At 39.7% G+C, this 22,719-nt stretch overlaps 1 protein-coding gene across 3 annotated transcripts; it reads right to left on the bottom strand.

Annotated features, from left to right (window-relative positions):
- Positions 1-3,979: 3,979 nt before the first annotated feature.
- LOC103380535 (transmembrane and coiled-coil domain protein 3-like) lies at positions 3,980-21,136 on the bottom strand. 3 transcript variants are annotated; one of them, XM_008312544.3, is made up of 4 exons: positions 20,641-21,136; positions 8,669-9,651; positions 8,086-8,221; positions 3,980-7,710 (listed from the first exon to the last, which is right to left on the bottom strand). In XM_008312544.3, exons 1-4 carry the CDS (start codon positions 20,719-20,721, stop codon positions 7,405-7,407), a joined length of 1,506 nt encoding a protein of 501 aa, XP_008310766.1. In that variant the 5' UTR covers positions 20,722-21,136; the 3' UTR covers positions 3,980-7,404. The 3 variants fall into 3 exon arrangements, with proteins under 3 accessions (XP_008310766.1, XP_024912310.1, XP_024912311.1); XM_025056542.1 differs by lacking the exon at positions 20,641-21,136 and adding an exon at positions 12,401-14,050; XM_025056543.1 differs by lacking the exon at positions 3,980-7,710 and adding an exon at positions 7,718-7,798.
- Positions 21,137-22,719: the final 1,583 nt, after the last annotated feature.

Below are 22,719 nucleotides of genomic sequence, written 5' to 3'. Positions count from 1 at the left end.
GCCGAGAATATATTCAGGAATGTGAAACCGCTCTCACCGAGTGCTGCAGTCATGTCTAAAATTACCTAAAGGAAAATTACACAAAACTACCAAAAAAAAGGTGTCTTCACGTTTCGTTTGACTACGGTCTGATGGTCTGGCACTGCGAGAGTGTTTGTTGTGTAACAAACACTCTTCCTGCACAGTGTGAAGTCCATGTGAAAATCTCTGCACATGCACATACTCACAGGGGGGTCGGTCTGCATTCTGCGCGTGAGTGCAGTCTACTTGATTTTCATAGGGACATCTAGAATGCTATTAGCCCACTGCTTCTGCGGCTGGAACGGTGCTCTTTGTACAAGCAATTAAAGCTAAAATATCAGAAAAAATATTTCGAGACTTGATAAAAAAAAATGAAAACAAATGTTGCTTTTAGCCAGCCAAAAAATTGTTGTATTTTTGTGTTTCATGTTGTTAAAAATGAGGCAAAATTACCTTGAAATATCTCTTCCTACCATTAACGTTGCATTACTGGGCTTTTAGAGCTTGGCTTTGGAAAAACGTTGGTTAAAAAAAAAAAAATACCACACGGTGTTTCTGCAGGACACACAACTGCCCATGAAGGTTGTATAATCGGAACTATTTTTACTTATCAAGTGCCAGAGAATTACAGAGCGGAAACAGCAGGGTTTTCAAGGTCTTTGGTCCAAAGCCGAGACCCTCTGTATATCATTCAATGTGTGCATTTCCAAATGGAAAAAAAAAGGTTTGTTTTATCCAACCAATCGAAAAATATACAACCGCACTGCAGTATCTCTGCCGACCCCTGTTGAAGGTCTCATCCACAAAGTATCTTTAAGAAGTAAATGGCCTGCACTGCAGTATCTCTGCTGAAGGTCTCATCGACAAAGTATCTTTAAGAAGTAAATGGCCAAATACTTGATTTATTCCTAGGAGATCACTGACAGTCATCTGAGAGAAAAAAAAACATCCTTGTTCAGCCTTCTTCAACTCAGATATTACAAATATAAACCATTTTTTAGAATTAAAATGAAAGATTAAATGGAGAAATAATTCACCTGCAGAATGCAACTACACAATCAGTCTTTGTTTGCCCTGGTTAATTATCAGACACTCACTCCGCTACTGCTACCCTCAGATGACACACACAGACGTTTGCCTGTAGTCACACCGCAGGGATCGACAGGCTGCATAATTACTCTCCTGTGAAACTATATCATTGTCACCGTCAGCTGTCCATATAATGGAACCTCAGAGCTACCAAGTCAGTGATTCACCCAACCGTCCACACCAATGCCCGCCTTTGACTCGCAGCTACACTGCTATGCTCCGTGGTTGCTAAGCAACTCAGGGAAATTGGAGGTGCTGCTGAATTAGAGCACGGTTTAAAATGTGATTTATATGGAGACCTTGATGATAAATGTCTCCCTAAATGGGTAGAGAGTAGAATGGAAATTGATTTGAAGGCACGTTCTTTGCCCGTTTAGGGAGCTCTGTGTTACTGTTCACACACACACACACACACAGTAGTATCACAGAGATGCAGATCCAGTGTCTGTTCAGCTCTGGACAAAGAATGTAGTTAAGAGAGTGACTTTCTGCTGCAAAACACGGTTCAGTCATGCGACTCGAGTCCACACCTCTGGACTGTAGTAAAAACACTTTGTGACAAAAACCACAGAAATACATTTGTCAAAAGGCCAACGGACAACACGCACAAAAAAAAAAAACCCTAAACATTCAAGCTGAGTCAAGTGTAAATTATACTATATTTACACATATTTAGGTTGGGGGGTGAAAAAAAAAAAAAAAAGCATTTCATCACAACATGCTCAGTTACACCACCCGTCATTATACACAAAATGTATAATGCCTCACTCTCATACTACTGCACAGGCACGGCTGTGACATTGAGTACATTGAGATTTCTTTGCAATAAAGCAAGGGAGGTGACCATGGCCTGTTTCCATGATATCATAAACAGGAAATGGGAAAGGGCTGGTCCAGCCGGAGAGGTTTAAGTCAGGGTGGAATTTGGCAGAGAGGTTAGACCTTTCCCATCATGTTCATTCCCATAAAGAACCCCCCCCCAAAAAAACATGTATTATTTCTACTTCAAACTCAATTTATTTCTATTCCTCCCTCCCTTTCCTCTGTTTTCTTTGTATTAAAAAAAAAAAAAAAAAAGATGTCATCATCTGAAAAGCTGGTGCACTTCTTTCCGTGGCCTTCATGCAGGTTCTGCTCCCTACGGTCGCCATGCCAACCTGTGTGAGGAGGAGGTTTTACTCCGGGCCTGCAGAAACCCGATGAGGTCCTGGGATAATTACAGGCTCATTATGGAGCCCGAAGAATAGGCCAGTGAGATGAAGGAACCACAGGGGAGGGTGCTGTGGAGAACACATGGGATCCCAGCTCAGATCAAAGGGAAGTGCACGGTGAAGAAGATGGAGACAAGGGAAACATGCTCCTCGCTCATTCACACCTACAAAGATAGCTCCTAATCCCCATTTTGAAACTGATGCGAGTGTCAGATGTGTGCAGCTGCAGATAAGCGTCGTCAACGGCAGCTCTGTACCACACCAATCTGAGTGGGGCTTTTTTTTCCCTCATACCCCAGAGGCCTTAGTCACTCCAGCAATCAGAAAAGCATTAAAACAGCCACTCACATACACCGACACACACACACACCTCCACTCTAAAATGAAGCTGAGTACAGGAACAATGTGTGAGCAGCACAGGTCCCAAGCTGAGCCGTCTGTCGATCATCCTGAATCTCACCATGTTAGCTGTTGTTTATTCTGCAGGAGCACATCTCTCCTTCTTCTCCTTCCAACACCAGACCCATAATGCAGTACTGTACCCATTTAAGGCGTACACGCAGGTGTATCTCAAGTACAAACATTATCCGATTCATCAGCCATTGTTGTGTACCAAATACCAAATGTGTTGTTTTGTAGTGTATCTGTTTGCCAAAGTGTCTCGGAAGAAGCAGATGGTTCTTGGTCATATTGGTACATTATTGAAAAAGAATTTGGACCAGCGTATGCTGGTCCTACGCTTTAAGAAAATGATCATTCAACAGTCCGGCAATAAAACGTGGGATCGTTCCATAACACTGCTGTCAGACGTCGTTAAAAATGTTCTAATAAAGTGAAAACAGAATCCATCTGTCTGATCACAAGCGTCTTCGGGGAGGAAGAAAGCAGCTGGATTGGAGCCATGTTAGTCTTGGCTGCAGACAAGTATCAGTCTGTCGAGAGTGACGCAGCTCAGAGCGCATGGCCCAGATTTCTGTAAAAAAAAATATAGACATCTGCAGCAGCAGAGACTCGAGAACGTGGAGGGAAAGTGTTCTTACAATCTCAATTTGTAACAACAGAAGAGGGAGGTCGCGTTGAAAATATACACTCTGTTCACAAATGTGTTTTAAACTGACTGCTTTTGATGTAATTTAAATCAATTATTTAGATAATTATTTATATATATATATATATATATATAAAAAGCACAGCGAACAATCCTCTACATTTCTTCTCCCCCTCCCGTTAAAGAAAACATCTGCCATCAACATCATCAACAGTGTAACACCTCTTCCCCCTAGTGGCGAAAAAAGTGAAGCTGTATCATGGATGCCGAGTCTGCTTGTTATAGCCGTCTTTAAATGGACTTTCGCTCATTAAAAATTGTGTTCCCCAAAATAATTTTCAAGTTTTTTTTTAAATAAAGAGACAATTACTCTTTAATAACGTTTGCTTTTGTAAACGATGTTACTTTTTTTAAACCAAATCTGGCAATACCGGCCTTTGACTGTAAACGTTTTGTGATAAAAAAAATACGGCAAGCTAATTATTTTAGCATACCGGATTTTTGTTGTAAAATTCCAGGCTAAAATTAATTACTGTGTCTCAGCTTTTCGTTCTGTATTAGGCACATTATGACACATAATTATCGGGTTTAAGAATACATAAAGCATTGATACAATATCTAAAAGAGTTTGTTTAATTTAACATAAACTGTCAGACAAAGGCACATTACGCAGGTTGATTTAACGACCGATTTAACACATGGTTCGTCAGAGGTGAATAGAAAATGTAAACCATGTTTGTACTTCTGCAGGTAAAACTTCGTATGCGTATGTGTCCTAAAGGGAAAAAAGGCAAAACAACACGTAGCAGTCAGTAGAACAGAGTCATCACAAACATATTATAATAGCAACGTTAGGTAAGACGTGACAATGAAGAGAACACACAGTAGTCAGTCCACAGTATAAGCTCACAATCCATCTTTTGTGACCTGTTCTGGGCCTCTCCGTCATCATTAGAGTAGTGAAGTTTGTTTGTTGCATTTTCTTTCTCAATAAAGAATGGCATTCCGTCACAGTATAAATCATTTCTTCTCTATCACATTATTAGTAAAGGATACATCACACAGGGTGAAAGTCATAAGACATTTAAGTGACCATCTTGGTGCGTTTTCGTTGCCGTTTGGGCGAACGTACGCCGGTCACTGCGCTGGTGACCTGGTACGTGTTGATATGACCAGACAGACAGCACAGTAGTGCAGGGAGTGGAGTCATTCTGACAAGAGCACAGCTGCTATTATCAGAAGCCAGCAGTGGCTTCAGTGGTTATGAATACCTCATGACAACAGGAATGACCCACATGCACAAACATACGGCTGAGGAGGACACTTCGAGCCCCCGTTACATCCAATTTCAGGATTTCCCACGTGCATTTACTCACAGTTGATCTTTTCTGAGCAAGTGTCATTTAGAGAAGAATAACATATTTTCTACTTTGCATACATAAACAAATGTTCACACAGCAAAGCATATCAGCACTGTGGATTGACTTTACAGCGATGCTGTGTTTATGTATTTTTAAACTGTTTATTGTTCTAAGACCTTTGTGTAAAGTTTGAGTTTGAGCTGTCACTTGCTAAACTGACAAGGAACATTCTGTAGTCTGAAGAACTGCTGCTGATGCCGTGAAAGCTGAGATAAACAGCGTTAACCAGTCAATATTAAACCCTTATTTAATCCAATGGAATAATTTGTTGAGTACGTTAAATAATGTAAACTTTCTCAACAAAGGCAGCATGCTCAGAAATGGCTCCGAAAGTTGTTAAAAGCACCTAGGAAATCTCTGAAAATTGAACATTTTCTTGGAGGCGGGGGGGGACAAATAATTATGTCCTTAACTGTACATACATAAAAGCACACAACAACACACTGTACCTTTAAAATATTATCGATACACACGTATTCCTAAAATAATCAATAATAACAATAATAAAAAGAAAAATCCTAAAAATGAGGCATATTGCACATTGAACATTGTGAACAGTCCACGGAGCGACAAAAGGAACATAAGGCAGGGGGGGGGAAATCCAGCCTGTGAGAATTGTTCTGGCATCAAAATTAAAATTTTGAGTGCTAACAGGTCTTACAAGGTAAACCCCTGACTTTCAGGCCATGAGGTCAGAGTCAGGTAGAGTGAGAACACAGAAGTAGCACATCATCAATAACAATCAACCCAGTGACAGTCAAGAAATAAAATGCGGAATGTCGGACTTTCCAAGAGATATGGATGTGATTAGTCTGTTAGATAAGTGCCAAAACATCACGTGTAATACAGAATAAGGACACCGGGGACATACACTTCATCTGCACTCAGTGTTCCTTGCTAGAACGAGATATGACGATGTAGGCTTCTTCGACCTTTGATTTAAAAAAAAAAAAACTTCATGATGGCATTCCAGCAAAGCAACTCGTACCAGGAACAAAGACTGTAAGAATTGATAAGAAGGTCAGACTCAAATTTTCATAATGAAGCACAAATTAGACTAAATCAAATTAAGCCATAAAATCATGCAACTGCATGGCTAAAAAAAATTACAAGAGAATAATAATGCACTCATCTCCATAATCAACCTCGTGACATTGGGGGGCAGGGGGAGCAGCAGATAAACAGGGCCGAGTGAGGCAACACACAGAGGGAATATTGTAAACAATGACATGAAAGTTGTGTTTGATACACACAAAAGAAATTCAATAATGAAAAATTAAAAAAAAAAAAAAAAAAAAAGACCCTGTTATTTTCTTAGATTTCACCGTCGGTAGAACTTTCTGTGTTCTTATTCGAAGATCCCACTTAACAGCCGTAAACAGTTTAAGGCAATGGTTCCCAAACGTTTGTTGCAGCGCCCCGCCGCCCCTGCCCCCACCCCCACTTTGTGAGAAGGGTGATTGTCTCGCCCCAAACCATATAACATCGTCTCAAACACCCACTAAACTTCATTTAATGCACTGTAGTTTCCACAAACTGCTATTTTCTTTGAACAAAGAAAAAGAAAATGATACATAAGTTAATATTTCCATCAGTGGTTCAAAGAAAGGAAATTGAAATCAATTTGCCTTGCGGAGCCCCCCCTCACACCTGCAATTTATCCAAGCACCCAATGGGGGGTCCACCAAGTCGTTACATCATGAAACAATAGTTTTTTTTTGTCTAGTTTGATCTTAGCTATTCCAGAGAACTGAAACTTCTAGGTGGAGATGGTAGCCACACCTTTCACTCACCATATTTTAAAAACACAGCAATGCTTTCTGCTTGGTTCCTTTAAGCCCTGGTGTGATTTGTAACATTTCCATAAGAAGCATCTGTACAGTGAGTGCGGGGGTTTCTTTTAGATCACCCCCCAAGGAGTGAGTGGAATCATCTGCACAAGACTTTGACTTGCAGTTCATTTAAAACAGCTACTGGCTACAAGCAAGTGGCACTTACTTCTTGTAAACATTCCTACTGTTAAAACTCCATGTTACTTCATAGTGAAAATGTATTACAGTGAGATTTTGACACAAGGGGCCTGTTAGCAGAAGCTGAAGAAAAGAAACCGAAACAGGAAAAACACTGGTTTTATGCTAGGCTTAACTTCCAGGACTCCTGATTGTTGTGAAAACTTTTTCCCAACTATCTCATTATTTAATATTTATCATTTGGTAAAAAAAATTCTAATTAGCATTTCAAGGCCAAAGCTTCGCTATATAAGGTGCATTTTAGTCAAATCAACCTCAACTTAATTTACATTTAATTCTGTTTCAAAATGTCTCCTCTTTAAATGGTCTTTTCCTGTATTTTTAAAAGCAACCAGGAGGTAACAAAACTTTATTATTATATCAATAAAATCTTCACGATTAAGACATAATTGTAGCTCAACACACGAGAGATTTCTAAGTCGGAAAATCACAGAAAATCTCGTTTTTTAAAAAGATGGACTACTGTAAAGGGGTGGGGGGGTAATGGCTGCTCTGTTAGATTGTACAACCAATCCTCTGAGACACTTCTACCCTGGCAGCTGACAGGGCCGTGGTACTGTTTTTTTGATCTGTTCCCAGCACTGTCAGGTGACAAACAGCAGCCTGTCCATGGTGTGCTGTAATCGTTCCCAGTTCTTCCAGAATATGCTCAGAAAGCAAATCCCCAGAAAAGTAGCCACCACGTGATAGCGGCTCCTCATCAGCGGAGCAGCAAACTTGGCAGCAGTGGAGACGCACACCAAGATGACAGTGATGATGGCCAGCATTATGTTGATGCTCTTCCCCAGCAGAACTCGGGCATCATGACTCTCCAGTTGAACCGTTTGTTGCTGCTGCTGCTGCTGCAGCTCCAGCTTGGACACTCGCGTCTGACACGACTCAAGGGCTTCCTAAAATAAAGTAGAGAGAGAGAGAGAGAGAGAGAGAGAGAGAGAGATTTTGTGGTCTGAATATTTCACCGATTGCTTAGGGCATTTTCTGTCCTTGTCAATTGCCCCAAATCCCACAAAAACATGAATTATGCATCACATAGAGAGAGAGAGAGTGGAGAATCTGTGGTGAAATGTCAGACGACAACAGACATTTGTTTTCAACCGTTATCTGATGAAGAGCCAGTACAGAGAGGGTAAGTACATTTCAATCTCTTTCACGACAGATACGCCTTAAAAACATTGAAATATCAACCATTCATCCGCTAATTAACAAACAGACAACTCAAACGTACCCCCCCGCCCGAAGCTAACTCCAGTGCATATCAATTATACCTGTATGTCCCGGGCCCTCTCTTGGGCCTGGTAGGCCACTCTCTCCTCAATGCTGGCCAGCTCCTGCTTCAGATTAGCCATTTCATTTTGGTGAAGCTCCGTCAAGTCATTCAGCTGGTCTTCCAAATGCTGGTACCTGAAGATCAGTGCAGGTGACATCACACACTGTCAGAGTTTGAATCCATATCAATAGAAATATATGCCAATTCAACCCCGTGTGATTGGTCCTTGCATTTACACCGTGCGACGGCCGGAAATCATAACAACGTATGTTTATGTGAGAATAAAAGACAAAAAAAAAAAAAAAAAAAAAACAGGAGAAAATGAAAAAGTTAAGATTTCAACCACATGTAACTGTGAACCTACTGGAACACCCATTTTCACAGAAACAGGCAACTCAAGAAAACTGAAACTGAAGCTTGTAGACAAAAACAAGTTGAACGACATACTCCTTCCCTCATTAGCACTTTAATAATGTACTGATGAACTGAAATATGCCATTGTGCATCACGTCAACATGTGGACATGTGTACTAACACAATGTCCCTTATGTCAGCATTGAATATTTTCAATATCACCATACCTGTACTTCTCTTCCTGAAGATTCTGACTGATGATGCCGTACTCTCTCTTGAACTGAGCCTTCAGCTCCTCCATATCTTCCTCCAGCTGGTTCTGAGCTTCCCTGATCTCCTTCACCTCCTCTAGGCTCAGGGCCAGTCTGCTCTGACTCTCTCCTCCCGCCATCTGTCCCTGGACTGGGTCCTGTGCTTGTCCCGTTGACGCTCCCCCTAGCCCTGCTGGGTTACCATTACTGTCTGCTGATATGGACGCGCTGCCCGAGGAGCACTCATCATCACTGGGGTACTTCGGTTTGCCCACCATTGAGATGCTGCTGCTAAGTCCTTTTTCTGCACCGTCGGTGGGCAACGGAGAGGAAGTGTCCAGGCCGGTCTTGAGGTGGTCAATGTTGTCAGCGCTGCCAAATTTGTTCCTGATGAGGTTGGCAAACTCCCTGGGTTTGCTGAAAAAGAAGGGTGGCGACAGAGAGACCCCTGGCCCTATGGTCTTGATCTTATCCATGGTGGGGTGGCGTCCGCTGCCGGTCATGTCCTTCAGGAGCTCTCTGGGTGACTCCCTGGGCATGGTGCTGTGTTTGACAGTAGACAGTCGAGGGGACGGGCTCTGATAAACTTCACTGTCTTTTATCTTACGATGATACTGCTCCAGCTTCTTCTGCATTTGAGCAATGTTCTGAGCCGACTTCTGGTTCTTCTTTTCAAACACCTGCTTGATGCGCCCCACCTGCTGCTTGTCAGCACTGTTCATCAGCTTCAAATACTCGGCAACGTTCTCGTCTCTGGCAGTCTGCTCGATTTTGAGCTGTTCTGTGACTTTCAAGATCTTTTGCTGCAGGTTGTCCAAACAGGAACGACTACGCTGGACCTCAAAGCCATGAGCCGGAGTGGGGCTCTCATCACCAAAGTCGAGGTCGAGATTGTTCTCTGAAGAGCCTCGTCGCATTGACATGGGGATACTCAAGAAACTGCCCTCAGCACTTCGGTCCTACAACAAGGAAAAGAAGTGACATTTTTAAAAGAAGCTTCAAAAAGGATCAGTGCTGGATGTGGATCTAGACGGTGCAGGGTTCTGTGCAAAATTGTTGTAAAACATATGCAGGATCTGTCTGAAGAAAGTATAGATGATGTGATTCTAAATGTATAATTCATAAACTAGAACCTAAAGACGCAATGTCTGCCTGCGAATGCCAAGGTACCGTCTGACTTTTCAGCTTTGAACACAGAAATCTTATCAGTTCATTCATGACTCCCAGTGATGAAATAATCCCACCGCATTCCTGAGATTTTTTACAAAGGTGGGAGGGCTGAATGTAACGGATTTAACTACATCTCAAATAGTTGACTTTTGCAAACAACTATTACTGACCAAAACCAAACTTTTTTTTTTTAATTTTCAATTTTAACTTAATTTGTTTTACATGCGTCCTTTACGGAAGCATATTGCTGCCACACAGAGAAAAAAAAAATTGTGATGAATTTCACGTTATTTCGTGATGAGTTTCACGTTATTTCGTGATAAGTTGAAGTTTCACGTTACTACATGATAAATTTTACGTTATTTCGTGATAAGTTTTTAATGTTTAAAGATTGGATCAAAAAATCTGCGATGTACTGAGGGAGCGAAAGTAGAACCGCGATACAGAGAGGGACCACTGTAAGGCAATATTACGTGATAAGTATTTAATGTTTAAAGATTGGATTAAAAAACTCGAAATAACGTGAAACTGAGACAATTTTTTTTTTCTCAGTGTGGCAGCAAAATGCTTCCGTAGTCCTTTGTAATTACAGAGTGGAAATATTAAATCATATTTAATACTATACCGATTTAAGATAAATATATGTACACGCCTTGGTTGTCCGTTGGATATCAAAGATTTTGGACAAAAGTGTTGGATAAATTTGGCGAGTGTTGACAAATGACAAGCTTCTATAAAAAAAATACAATATAAACATTTTTTGGTTTGATTCTATTAAAAAAGAAATACAATATAAACATTTTTTGGTTTGTTACTTCTTACTTGTGTTTGACTGTACAAAATTACTCTAAGCTCTTCTCCTCCCCTGTCGCAGTGCTCTGTGACCATCTGGTTGTGTTTGTAATGCAGACACTAAATGACACATCTGTTACATTTTAGGGCTGAAATTTAATCCTCTTTGTTCATGTGTAGTACACAGACAAAGGCAGTAATACTTTGGAAAGACGTGGAACATGGTCGACTTATGAAGGTCAACGATATTGTCACAAGCCTACAGTATGAAACTTTTCTTTTACCTGACAGTGTTCCACTAAACAAGTCTTTTACACCTAACATTTAGACATTTCAAGTCACACTGAAACACTGAGTAATGGTTTCAGTCTGACTTGTTCGTAGCAGACACTGTGGGTCAGAGGACGCCGTGTTCTGTGTTTCCAATTTGTGGAACTAAAACTCAGTAAACGTGGCTTAAATTAGTCTTAACTGATCTGCAGCCTCCAAAAGAGGAAGCTAACAGGAAGACACAGCAACTTTATAAAAAGAATTACATTTTCACCTCAAAATGTAATCTCACGACAAAAGTGACCACAAAAAAAAAAACACCCTGAATTTCACAAGATGAGGTTTGAACAGCACCATAGCTGACCGTAGGGGTTGTAAGCTTAATAAAGGTGTTGTACAACAAGCACCATGGGGTTGTACAGAGCTGAGCTAATCCACAACAATGTAACACTGCCACTCTGCAGCAAATAAACAGATCACTGCTAACCCAAGTGGACTAAGGCCCTGATCCGGCTTAGCGTTTCCACATCACCACATGACATATATGTGTTGCAAGAAAATCCCCTTACAATAGAATAATGGACTGTGTTTAGCAAACAGTGAAGCTCCTCTACACATGACTCTTAAGTATGTGTTATATATATATATATATATGAGTGTGTGTGTATAAATCAATAATGGAGACACTGAGGAACATGTGCTGCTGGACACACTGCGCAGGATTATTTCTCTCCTAATTCAGTTACACGTACCTCCCCATTCACTTGCTGTCAGCTGTATGAGCTCACTCTCAATCGACTGGTCAGACTTGTTTGTGAAGCCAGTCCTATGAGCAACAGCGGTGTGAGCTCACAGACCTGTGTTTGTACCACAAATTTGGTTTCACTGTAATCAGTGACAAACAATACTGCTTATTTTGAGTGGTCTAGACTGAACAATTAGTCACATGAGCTGTGACTCCTAAGTGTGCGAGTGTTTTAGAGCTGAAGAGTTAGTGGTTAATTGGAAAAATACACATATGTAATGAAGTGTATTACTTCTATGACTAATGTTTTACTTCAGTGTGAAACCTAGGCCTGTTTAGTGAAAAACAACACTGATATATTTGCAGGAATTGAAGAAAGACACAGAATAAAAAAAGTTCAACAGTCTTTTTCTTTTTAGTTTGTTTGGCATCAATACAATAGCACTGTTATGTTAAGTGACATTGCATTGATGGATTGCCATACAGATGGTACACTTTTGTGTATAACAGATTCCTACTCATTGTGCCTGTAATTCCACATTTTTTACATAGATGACTTGTTATTAATCAGTGACGTGTGGCCTCAGAATGCCCCTCTTATTTCTACAAGCCTGTCTGGGGTGTTTCAGCCCCAGTTCTCGTCCCTTCTCTTCCCCCTCTCTGACATCTGCCCTACTTGAACACAAGGCTCTTTCTCTGCGGAGAAAAAAGCAGACTTTGTCATGTCCTACCTCGGCTCTGTCCACAACCCTGATGATCCAGCTGCTGCATATGGAGCCACAGGCCTAGCGTAGCCAGAGGAACCTTGCACCGAATCCCAGTGTCTCTCTTTCCATAACATCCAAATAGCTCTCTTGTCCGAACAATCAGTTTGAGTTTAAACAGACCTTTTGCCAAACCTGTTTGCAAACAAAAGACTGAGGGGACTAATATCCTTCTCTTTCACGAGGAAGTACAGGACTGCTTGGCCGTGCATGTTCCTCATATTACCAGGGCTTTTAAGCTTTTTTTAATGCGGACAAACAAAGACCTGCTTGTTCAACCACAAAGCTTTAACTACACGCTTTACTGGAACTCTGCAATGGCTCTTCGGAGACACTGCTACCACTGGCTTAAATATTACTGAAATATGCAATGGACACCTCTGTATCACTGTAAGTGAAAATAAAACGACACGGTAAATGATCAATGCTCGAGGATGGCCATAAACAATATCTAACAGTTACTTGCCAAACGTAAAAAAATTAATTTAGCTGCCTGCCACCTTCACCAGGGATAGAAGATGTGGTGACAACAGTATCAACAGTCCATAATGGCCAAAGTGGATACCAGGGCAAATGTTATGCAGCCCGAAAAAGAGACATACTTTTTGAGGTTTTTAAAGCAAGGTTTAAAAGATGCATTTCACGACAGAGAGGAGCTAAAATAACGCAGATAACCACAACCAGATGTTTAATGTGCACCCGAACACAATGCTGTGACAGCTGAAGAATTCCTTCAAGAGAGATTCTTGGACCTTTGAAACCTTTACACTTTAATCAGCCTGTTTTCACAGCTGCTGCCGCCTCACAAGATCTCTACTCACACTGATAAAACTGCTGGAGCAATCTGAGGGTCTGTCTGGATGACTAGCTCGGCTAAATGAATTAGCCACATGCTGATGAAAATGTCCTTTTAAATCTTCTTCTGAAGCCGTCCTACTTTTCACTCCATTTCATTACAAACCCTTGTGCAGGGGATGGTTAGCATACAACGTTAGAGGCCTGAAGGTTCTTGGGGTTGGCTAGAGTTGACAGAGAGGCCAAAAAACACAGAAGGTAGGGGAAAGGCTACAGCACAGTGAGAAAATATCCTCACAGCGAGGTAAACTGTCCCTCGCTGAGGAGTAGGATAAGACAGTTTTAAACCAGAGCATTTGGCATCAGCAGACCCGTCTGTCTGATCTTGAGCTAATCCTTCTGTACTCCATGATTAAAATTGTCTAGGGTATTAAAGCCTGGACAGTGTGCTCCTGGCTGTGTCCAGCCAGCACAACAACAGATGTAGAAGAATGCATAAACAGATGATTATTAATAAAAGACGTGTGAAGATTATGTGTGTGTTGGTTAGATTTTATTACCTGTCAGGTTAATACGCTTAATCAGGAGAGAAAACACAGACAGAGCAATAAAAAAAAAAAAAAGGTCAAACTGAAAAGTATAACTGGGACAATAACAGAGAGCGTAAAGTGATCTCCAAAGACAGAGTTCAATGCCAGGGATGAACAGATCCTAGAGACACTGGCCCTGAATAGGTCCCTCAGCACTGCAGCAAATTTCTTACAAAAGGATCTACAAAATCCTGTGAGCCCACAGGGCACCTCTCTCACACCTCATCCACCCCCCCCCACTGCCCTACATAGCACACTTCAACCTATTTAATATGCACTGACCTCACTATACCCCATAACAGCAAATATTCAAAAACCATTAGCTTCATCCTACAAAAAAAAAAAAAAAAAAAACAGAGTGGAAATGATGTGCTGAAAACTCTGCAACATTTAATAGTGAAGTAAGGAGAGTGGGCAGAAAATGCTGATGCGGCGAGTCCTCTCCACTGCATTATTTGTCTCAAGTCGATGATCTAGTTAGTGACTCGGTTCTCATGCAAATACGGACACTTTCCCCACTATAAGAGCAGAGGCAACAGCAAACACACTGTGTAGCAGTGATTTTCAGAGGTTTTAACTTTATTTTATTCGTCGTCGTAGGTTGGATAAGGTTTTGGGACGATGTTAAAGGTTGATATACAATATTTTTGGGAATTTATTTTGTTAATAATAATAATAATAATAATAATAATAATAATAATAATAATAATAATAATAATCTCTTTGTTCAGGATAATCCTAATTTAAATGGCAGGCTATGGTTGGGTGCGTTTGTTATTGTTGTTGTTACGTAAAAACTTTGAGAAATTTTGGTACAGATGAAAGCAGTTATTTATTATTAACTCTGTCATTGTCTTTAGTACACACACACACACAAACACACACACATACTGCGGCACACCTCGCACACTCTCTGAGGGAAAACAAAACCATCCCTTCAGTGCAGAACAGAAGCACAGAGGGGAAGATGCCTGAGGTGCTTATTGGTATTCCCTCCAGCCAATCCTCATGATACAGACACTCTCCCACTCACACAGCGAAACGGGAACAAAACCAGAGAAAGAGTGACAGCAAAAACATCTTTGAGTTAGGATGGGAAAACTGACCCCCACCTCTCCCCCACTTTCTTTCATCTACATCCCACAGCTACCTATGTGGCCGGACTTCGATTTTTTTTTTTTTTTCAAAAGGCAAAACAATATATATATACCCAAGACCCTCTGCTGAGCACAAGGAGGAGGGAAAAACAACTAAAAGTTGTTGTTTTAGGACTTTTGAATGACTAATCCTCAGGGGGGTCACTGGAATGAATTAATGTATTCAGCATTATGTCATTGACAAGCTGGACCAAGGACTAAATCAATACACCATTAACACAAAGCCAAAGCATCTGCTTGCCCCTTATCGACTGGGAGAGCATCGACCGGGATTCAATTAAGATAAATCTGGAGCTGTATTAAATGTACTCGAAGTGAGGGATTAGAGTAAAGGCAATTACGAAGTAGGTTTGGGTCAGATTAACTCATCATTGAAGAAGAAAAAAAATACAGAACACATGGACAACAATTTCCATGTAATCGTTCATAACATACATGATAGGGCTTTCCTTTTTTTCCCCCCCCTTGCTGTGCCAGTTAATAGGTAAAGAACAAGATTAATGATCAGGGAGATGTCATTAGTATTGGACAATTGCCGGGACTTAAGTGAAAATGTCAACCGCACAACCTGCAGATCGCTTTTGAAATCCTCAATATGTGAGCTCATTTGCCTGTGATACATTTATTTTACCTTTGAAAAGCCCGGGTATAAATTTGTCATATATTCACATATTCACACAAATATGTATATACAACTACATACTCAAATATATCTATGTATATATATTTGAGTATGTAGTTTTATGTACATACAATACAAACAGAATTTTAATGATTTACAGAATAATGTGTACAGAATGTATATCCCATAATCATCCACTTATTATTACTCCAATACGCAGGTGATGCACACAACGTTATGTACACACACTGTGTGAAAATTATTTAATTTTCTGTATGTAAACACACTGTGTGAAAATTATTTAATTTTTTTTAACTACAGTATGCAGAGCCCAGCATGCATTTATAGAGGCTTCAACTTTAAGTCAGACGCACAGCTTTACCAAACGCAGGGCAGTAAAAGAGTCTATGACTGACAAGCTGACTGACACAACTGTCAAACGGCTGGCACGGAACTAGTGACATTCTACAAGCCGCTGTCAAGATGCAGGAGCTAAATCCACTAAATCTTTTAAGCTAAATTTTGAGTTATCTGTTGCATATTTTCATAACACATTTAATAGCACAACATTTAATATTAATACTTACATAATTTGCATTAGTCATGTGTAAAAACCAGTTGTGAAGCACACATTCACCTGCTGATGTTTGTCTTTCCGTTCTAACAACATCAAATTGTCATTTGTAGATAATGATCTTAATTAATCACGATTGATTATTTAACAGTTTAAAAAATATATTTATGATGTGTGCGTATATATATATATATACAAATATATACATATATGTCATATAGTTGAATTTAAGTGACCTTTAAGTGAAAAATACCCTTTAACACATATTACATAGTGAAAAGGGAAACAGTTGTGTTGGTCAGCTGAAAAGGCAGAGCCAACATCCTTTACCATAGATGACATTTTCTGGATATGAGCCACTCAAACTGAATTGTTGCACCACTCTGGCCTCTAACCTATTTTTTCTGTATTGGCCGTTTTTGAAAAAACAGTTTTGGAATGTCATTAACCCAAAAAGAGGGAGGAAGTCACACAAGTGCTGTACAAACATTTTTCAAGGAGCACGTTACAAAAATACCTGGGGGCCAACTGTTACTTCTGGGAAAGTCAAACATATGATTAAGTTTTACTTATATATGTATTATTTAAGTTATAAGATATTTATATTGATGGTTTTTAAAAGCATCATAAGTACAAACATGGAGCGTTTTCTGCTACATACCACGATATGATTATAAACTTGGGTTTGTACAACTTATGAGATCATAATATGTCTGGGGCCACATAAAGCCTGCTGAAGGGCCACATATGACCTTTGGCCTTAACAGAGTTGAACTAATAAACCTTAGAGAATGTCAGACATACCAGAAAGTATAATATATAATAGTAAAAGACACTGAGGAACACAAACACCTTTAAATATTAGCAGTGAGTCCTACTTGGATTAATTCATTGTGGAATGTTTCTACAGTAGAGGACTTTATCAGGTCAACCTGTAGCTGAGGTGAATTTATGTAGCTGAGATAGGATCACTCCCACTCCTGATATCTACGTTCTAAAAGACAAAAGCTAATTCATACATTCAAACAATTGTTCTATGTACCATCCAACTACGCCTGAGCAACATGTGAAACTCCCAGACATATCATAGCGTTGCCAGGAAGAGGAACACAGAGATCAGGATATCGACTAAGAAAAGAAGAATGTCTCTGATCAACAATTAGCTCTCTGTGCAGTGGAGTAAAATCTGTGATTTCAAATTTCTCTTTTTTACATTACAGCATTTGACAGACAGCAATGTCATTAACTCACCAACACAGCTAGTTGGTGGTTAGCATGACTACACTATCATAGGTAACAGTTTCAAAGTTGTGGCACCACCAAGTTAGAAGTGTAAAGTGTAACAAAACTAGGAAACTATATCCTCTACGGTCAGTGACTGATAACTGGTTTGGTGAATTCCTCATATCCTGTGGACAATCACTAGTCTCCAAGCCTTAAAAGGTCAGTTGCTTAAATATGTTTAGCGAATTAAAAGACACTATTTAATGCAAAACAAAAAACTTACGCCATGAGTGCTTGCTAATAAACAAGAGCAATACAACTGCATTCACAGCACCCCCTGCATAGAAGAAGAGATTTTATGTTTGTAAACAGTAAGAGAAAAAATGATATCATCTCCTCACTTCTTCATTTGTGCCAAACTGTACTTCCTACTACTTAGTAATTTAAACTGTTAAATGTATTAGCTTTAAGAATGGGAGATAGAAAAGGCTGGTGCCGTTTGTTAAAAGGTCTGATGTAACTCAGGTGAATGTCATCAGAATTCCTTTGAAGAGCAAACGTGACTGTGAAACTGGCCTTAGGGTTTACACACACACACCGGGAAGACAAACATGGTGCTGCGATACTTTGCTGACTTACTGGTTGCACAAGAACTGCACAGGATCAAGATAGTGATACTGAGAGGACACGCTACGAACAAACACATGATGTGTTGTACAATCAAAATGATAATGTCGAAGAGCAAAAGGAAAAGCATAATAACCAATGACTTTACTTAAGTACCAGAAGAAGTACTGTGTACTAAAAGGAAAAGCATAATAACCACTGACTTTACATAAGTACCAGAAGAAGTACTGTGTACTACAGAAACTTAGCAGGACATATTCTACACTCACATTTTATGGGGCAAAAAAAAAAATCTGACTTATATTTCAGAGACAATTTAACAGCAGTTCTCTTAAATTTTAGATTTGTTTTTTGACTGTGATATTTACAGCTACACTTACTTTAATATTGCTTTGGAATCTTCAGCTTGATTTATTCAACACTGAAAGTAATAGGGTAAAATTAAGTCTACCAAACTTCCAGTCTACATGCGCTCAGTGTTGCCTTTTCACTTCCAAATTGCTTCAATGAGATTAAAATAACTGAGAACATTTTTGCATACACAATTAATTATTCATGAACATGAGTATCTGTGGTGTAAATAAAACATGGGTTGTGAAAAATTAGCTTAATTTAAAATACCTCTGGTCTAGTCTGATAGAAACACGGTATGGTGTTTTTCCTGTCCATGTCATCAAAAATGTCCAGAATCAGATTTAAAATGGAATAAAATGTTGTTGCTTTGGAAAAGTCTTATTTCGTTTGTTTTTTACTGACCTAATTTCTGTGTATTGATTTAGGGCCTATTCATCCATAAAGAATAAGGATGAAGACTAGAAGAAACATCTGCACCAAAACTTACATTATTTTACTTTGCATACTGAAACAAAATACCTCTTAAAATGTTTATTCCTGATTTTCAACATTTTCTGATGGAGACTACAGTCCTTAGGCGTAATTATAAACAGGTTTCAGAGCTTCCCCAGACTTATTCTGGTATGAAACCTGGTCTTTTGTTCAATCCACAGATGTTGAGATTACATTCTGAGACTAGATCAGTGTTAGTGCAGGTCAGTCAGTAACATTAGCTGTGACCATTCAGAAAACGTTTCTCAACATCTTTAAAGTATTTTCCCAAATAACAAAACATGATCTCAGTCGTGCTGTCAGAAGACAAAACAACAAGATCCTGTTTTGTTCCCCACTCCCTACGGTGTTGAATCCAAAAGTGCTCATAAACTCCTCCATATTCATTTTTCTTATTTCTTTCAACTTTACATGATTCCCAGTTTAGAATGTACTATGGTCTCCACAAACCAATATATTCTGACCTCGGTACTAAAGTCTCCACAAACCAATATATTCTGACCTCTGTCATTCACTTTGGGGATAGAGTTTGTGGTTTTGCGTGGGACTTGCTGAAATGCTTTCAATGTACATTTATTCCTCATACTCTCATTGATATTTCAAATGCACCGTAACAGTGTCTCTTCAGCAGATGCGTGCAGAGATTTGTGCAGAGCTGTAGTGACCGTCTTTTTTGGATATTAAATTCCACAAGGGATTAAGTTAATCCCTATTCTTGTGGCAGTTTTCTAGTTCATATCTTTCAAGACTTCAGCAATATTTTATGTCCACATTGTTGTTCTGTACTGTTCTTTACATCTGGGATATTTTTTATAGTCCTTATATCGGTGACTTCTTTGAAGGCCTTAACTATCTTTTCCCCTTGAAGTATTTTGTTGTTGTTTTTAGGTTAATATTCTCAATAAACTCAAACTTAGTTTAAAGTTACCAAGTGCTAAATATGCCTGAAGGTTTAGCCTCAGGCACATTTCAATTCAAAGTTTGTGAGCTACTATATTAATGACAGGGAATAAGTAATTATTTTATGCACTGTCATATAAGGAGCTAATCGCAGCAGTTAGCAAGCAACAGAAGGGTTCACCCCACGGTAGCTGACCAGTCAGTGTGGGGGCCACACCAGGAACCAAACGACAAATCACTGGCATTTAAACCTAAGATTAACTGTGTTTAAGAATTAAGTCTTTAATAATTACCTAATACTGCAGGTATTGTTAAAATCCATAGACACTCACTCTTACTCAACACATTAGTCAGTTCCTGAGGTGGCTAAAGACAATTGGTATTTTAAGGTGTTTTTTTTAAATTAACATTATCTACGTATAAAATTAAAACATAGTGACATTGTGTTAGACACCGTCTTTGAGTTGTTTGACTCACTAAAACCTCGCATATCTGGTTTAAATCCTCAGTGAACGATAACATTCACAGAACTGTATTTGCTGGTTCTACTGGTTTTGTCTAACAGCTAAACGAATCATGGGGCTGCAAATGCAAACGCAAAGTAGCTCGGAATTTGAAATTTCCGAAACAATGTTTACAATTCTCAGAAAATATACTGTAACTTAAACACAGCCACCATAAATACACACCTTCTTTTCTGACAGAAGCAGCAAGCTACACACGTTTGGTTTATTTAACGCCACTCACTTTAAAAAAAAAAACGCGTGCCCGAAACTCTTTGTTCGTCGTTGTAGTTTTTTAACGAACAGCTGTTGGTTTCATATGACGAGGACTTGAATGTACAACAGTGTAAAGAAGCTGAGGAGACTCACCATCCTGCTGCTGCTGCTGTCGCCGCTCAGGAACTTCTCCACTTCACACAAACTTCGCACGGACACGGTAGTGCTAGGCATAATAACAACATTTATAACAATATTTGTAGCGATAATAATCCCGGGTTTGTGTGTTCAGAAAGGAAACGGCACGGTGTGGTTCGACGGGAGATTACGACAAACTACGACTAATCTAGTGTCCATGTTTGACCACGGTCTCTCTCCCTCATCTATTCACACACAGCCACTCAGTAGAAAAGCACTCAGTGACAGGACTGCCCTCTTCAACAGGCTGATCCCAAACTCCGCCCAGTATTCACTCTACAGGACGGCGTTGCCAGATATACAATAAATATCGCAGTTGTACTATTCTTTTGCGGTCAGTGTTATTGTATACGACGATTCCGGCCCTTATTCTCAAGGCTACGTTTATTGAAAAGCTCAACCGGTAAAAAAAAAACAAGCGCAGAACCTGCAAATTTGTACTGCGCTGGTTTTTTAAAACAGTTGTCACGCGACTCTTTACAGCCAATCGGCTGTCATCATTTAGCAGGTGGCGAAGTATGACGTAAACCTCGACGCGCGGAATAAAGTAACGAAATTAAAGCACAAAGTAGACCGTCGTGAGCTGCTTATAAATGTAGGTTAGGTTTATATGATATTTTTTGTCATAACACGATACTTCTTCATTGTTATCTGGCAACACTGCTCACAAGTAGATACAGGTCTGCCCCTGCAGTACGGCTAACTGTTTTGTAGCAATTAAAGTATTCTCTATATTGCTGACACAAAGACAGATAACAGCAGGTACTGTAGATGCAATTTGTTTCACACCCGTTTCTAAAATGATGGAACTATTAATATGGAAAGTTGCCAAGAAAACTATACGACAGTATAAAGCAGTATTTTCCTGTATTTGTAGGAATGGTGGCTTTTAGTTATTGATTTGTTTTTTTGACAGGAGCTCTTTGAACTTGTCGAGAGTTGCCTTTTAAAGCCATTTTCCTCAACCATATTAATCAGTCTATAGTCCATCGCAATCCATTTGACAACGGTGTTAGTTTCAGCTTGTCAGCCATAGACTTACTGCCCTTTGCTCAAGCTAGTATGACTCAAGACAGGTGTCTCACCAGAAGGTGCTGCCTACACAAAAGCTGGCCATTGAGATGGTATTCTAAGGTTAAGGGTTTTTATCTTGCAGTGTGTGTAAATAACATAACATGTTTATCGACAGTGAATTTATGGGGTAAACACAAACATATATTTATATAGATATATATATATATACATACATTAATAAATGTGTGTGTTTTACCTGCAAGAAAAATGCAGCCACACTGTAACAACTGTTGAACCCAATGCTCTCTTTTTTCTAAGGACAGAACCCAGAGCCTAGAACCACAGGGATACAAAGAATCTTCTTTGTGCACCGAACAATGGATTTCTAAGAAGAGCTGCTAATCTTATCAATTATCCGATCATCAAGTTTTAATGCGAGCCTCAATTAGCCCGGCTCATTCACTGGGTATCTGCAGCAGCATAAAGCTCATGGGACCTGCCTCATGTTCACCCATATCTGCAGGGTCCGGATTAAAAATTGATCAACACATGCTTTAAATGTACACTCTAAAGCCTTGTCTTTCACACTTGTCACGCCGTTGCCTCCTCCTTAACGTCACTTGACACGAAAAAAACAATAAGTCACAGGAGTAGCTACAGATTTTGCATTACTAATTCAAAACCAGCATGTAAACAATCTGCTGTATTTAGAGATGCAGGGGCCAGTTCCAGGAAGCACCCTGACCGACTTTTGGCAGTTCACCCTGTAAAACCTTGAGCACTACCACACACTTCCACCTGTATAGAGAATGAATGAAGCAAAAAGCAGCTGATCTAAGTATGACTAATGGCCATATAGTTTGGTAAATAGCAACAGAAACTTTGGATAAACTCAGTTGTGGCAGTTAAAACATGTTGGAAAGTCTTTTGGACAAAACAAGGTTGGTTTCATTGGGACCATGTGACCTGACTGGAGTTAACAAACAATACAGGCCCAGTATCCCCTTTCAGAGGACTGTG

Source organism: Cynoglossus semilaevis, chromosome 6 (genome assembly GCF_000523025.1).
Source record: "Cynoglossus semilaevis isolate Cse_v1.0 chromosome 6, Cse_v1.0, whole genome shotgun sequence".
NCBI lineage: Eukaryota > Metazoa > Chordata > Actinopteri > Pleuronectiformes > Cynoglossidae > Cynoglossus > Cynoglossus semilaevis.
Note: the sequence above shows the minus strand (reverse complement) of the source record. Positions and strands in the feature narration are given on the sequence as shown.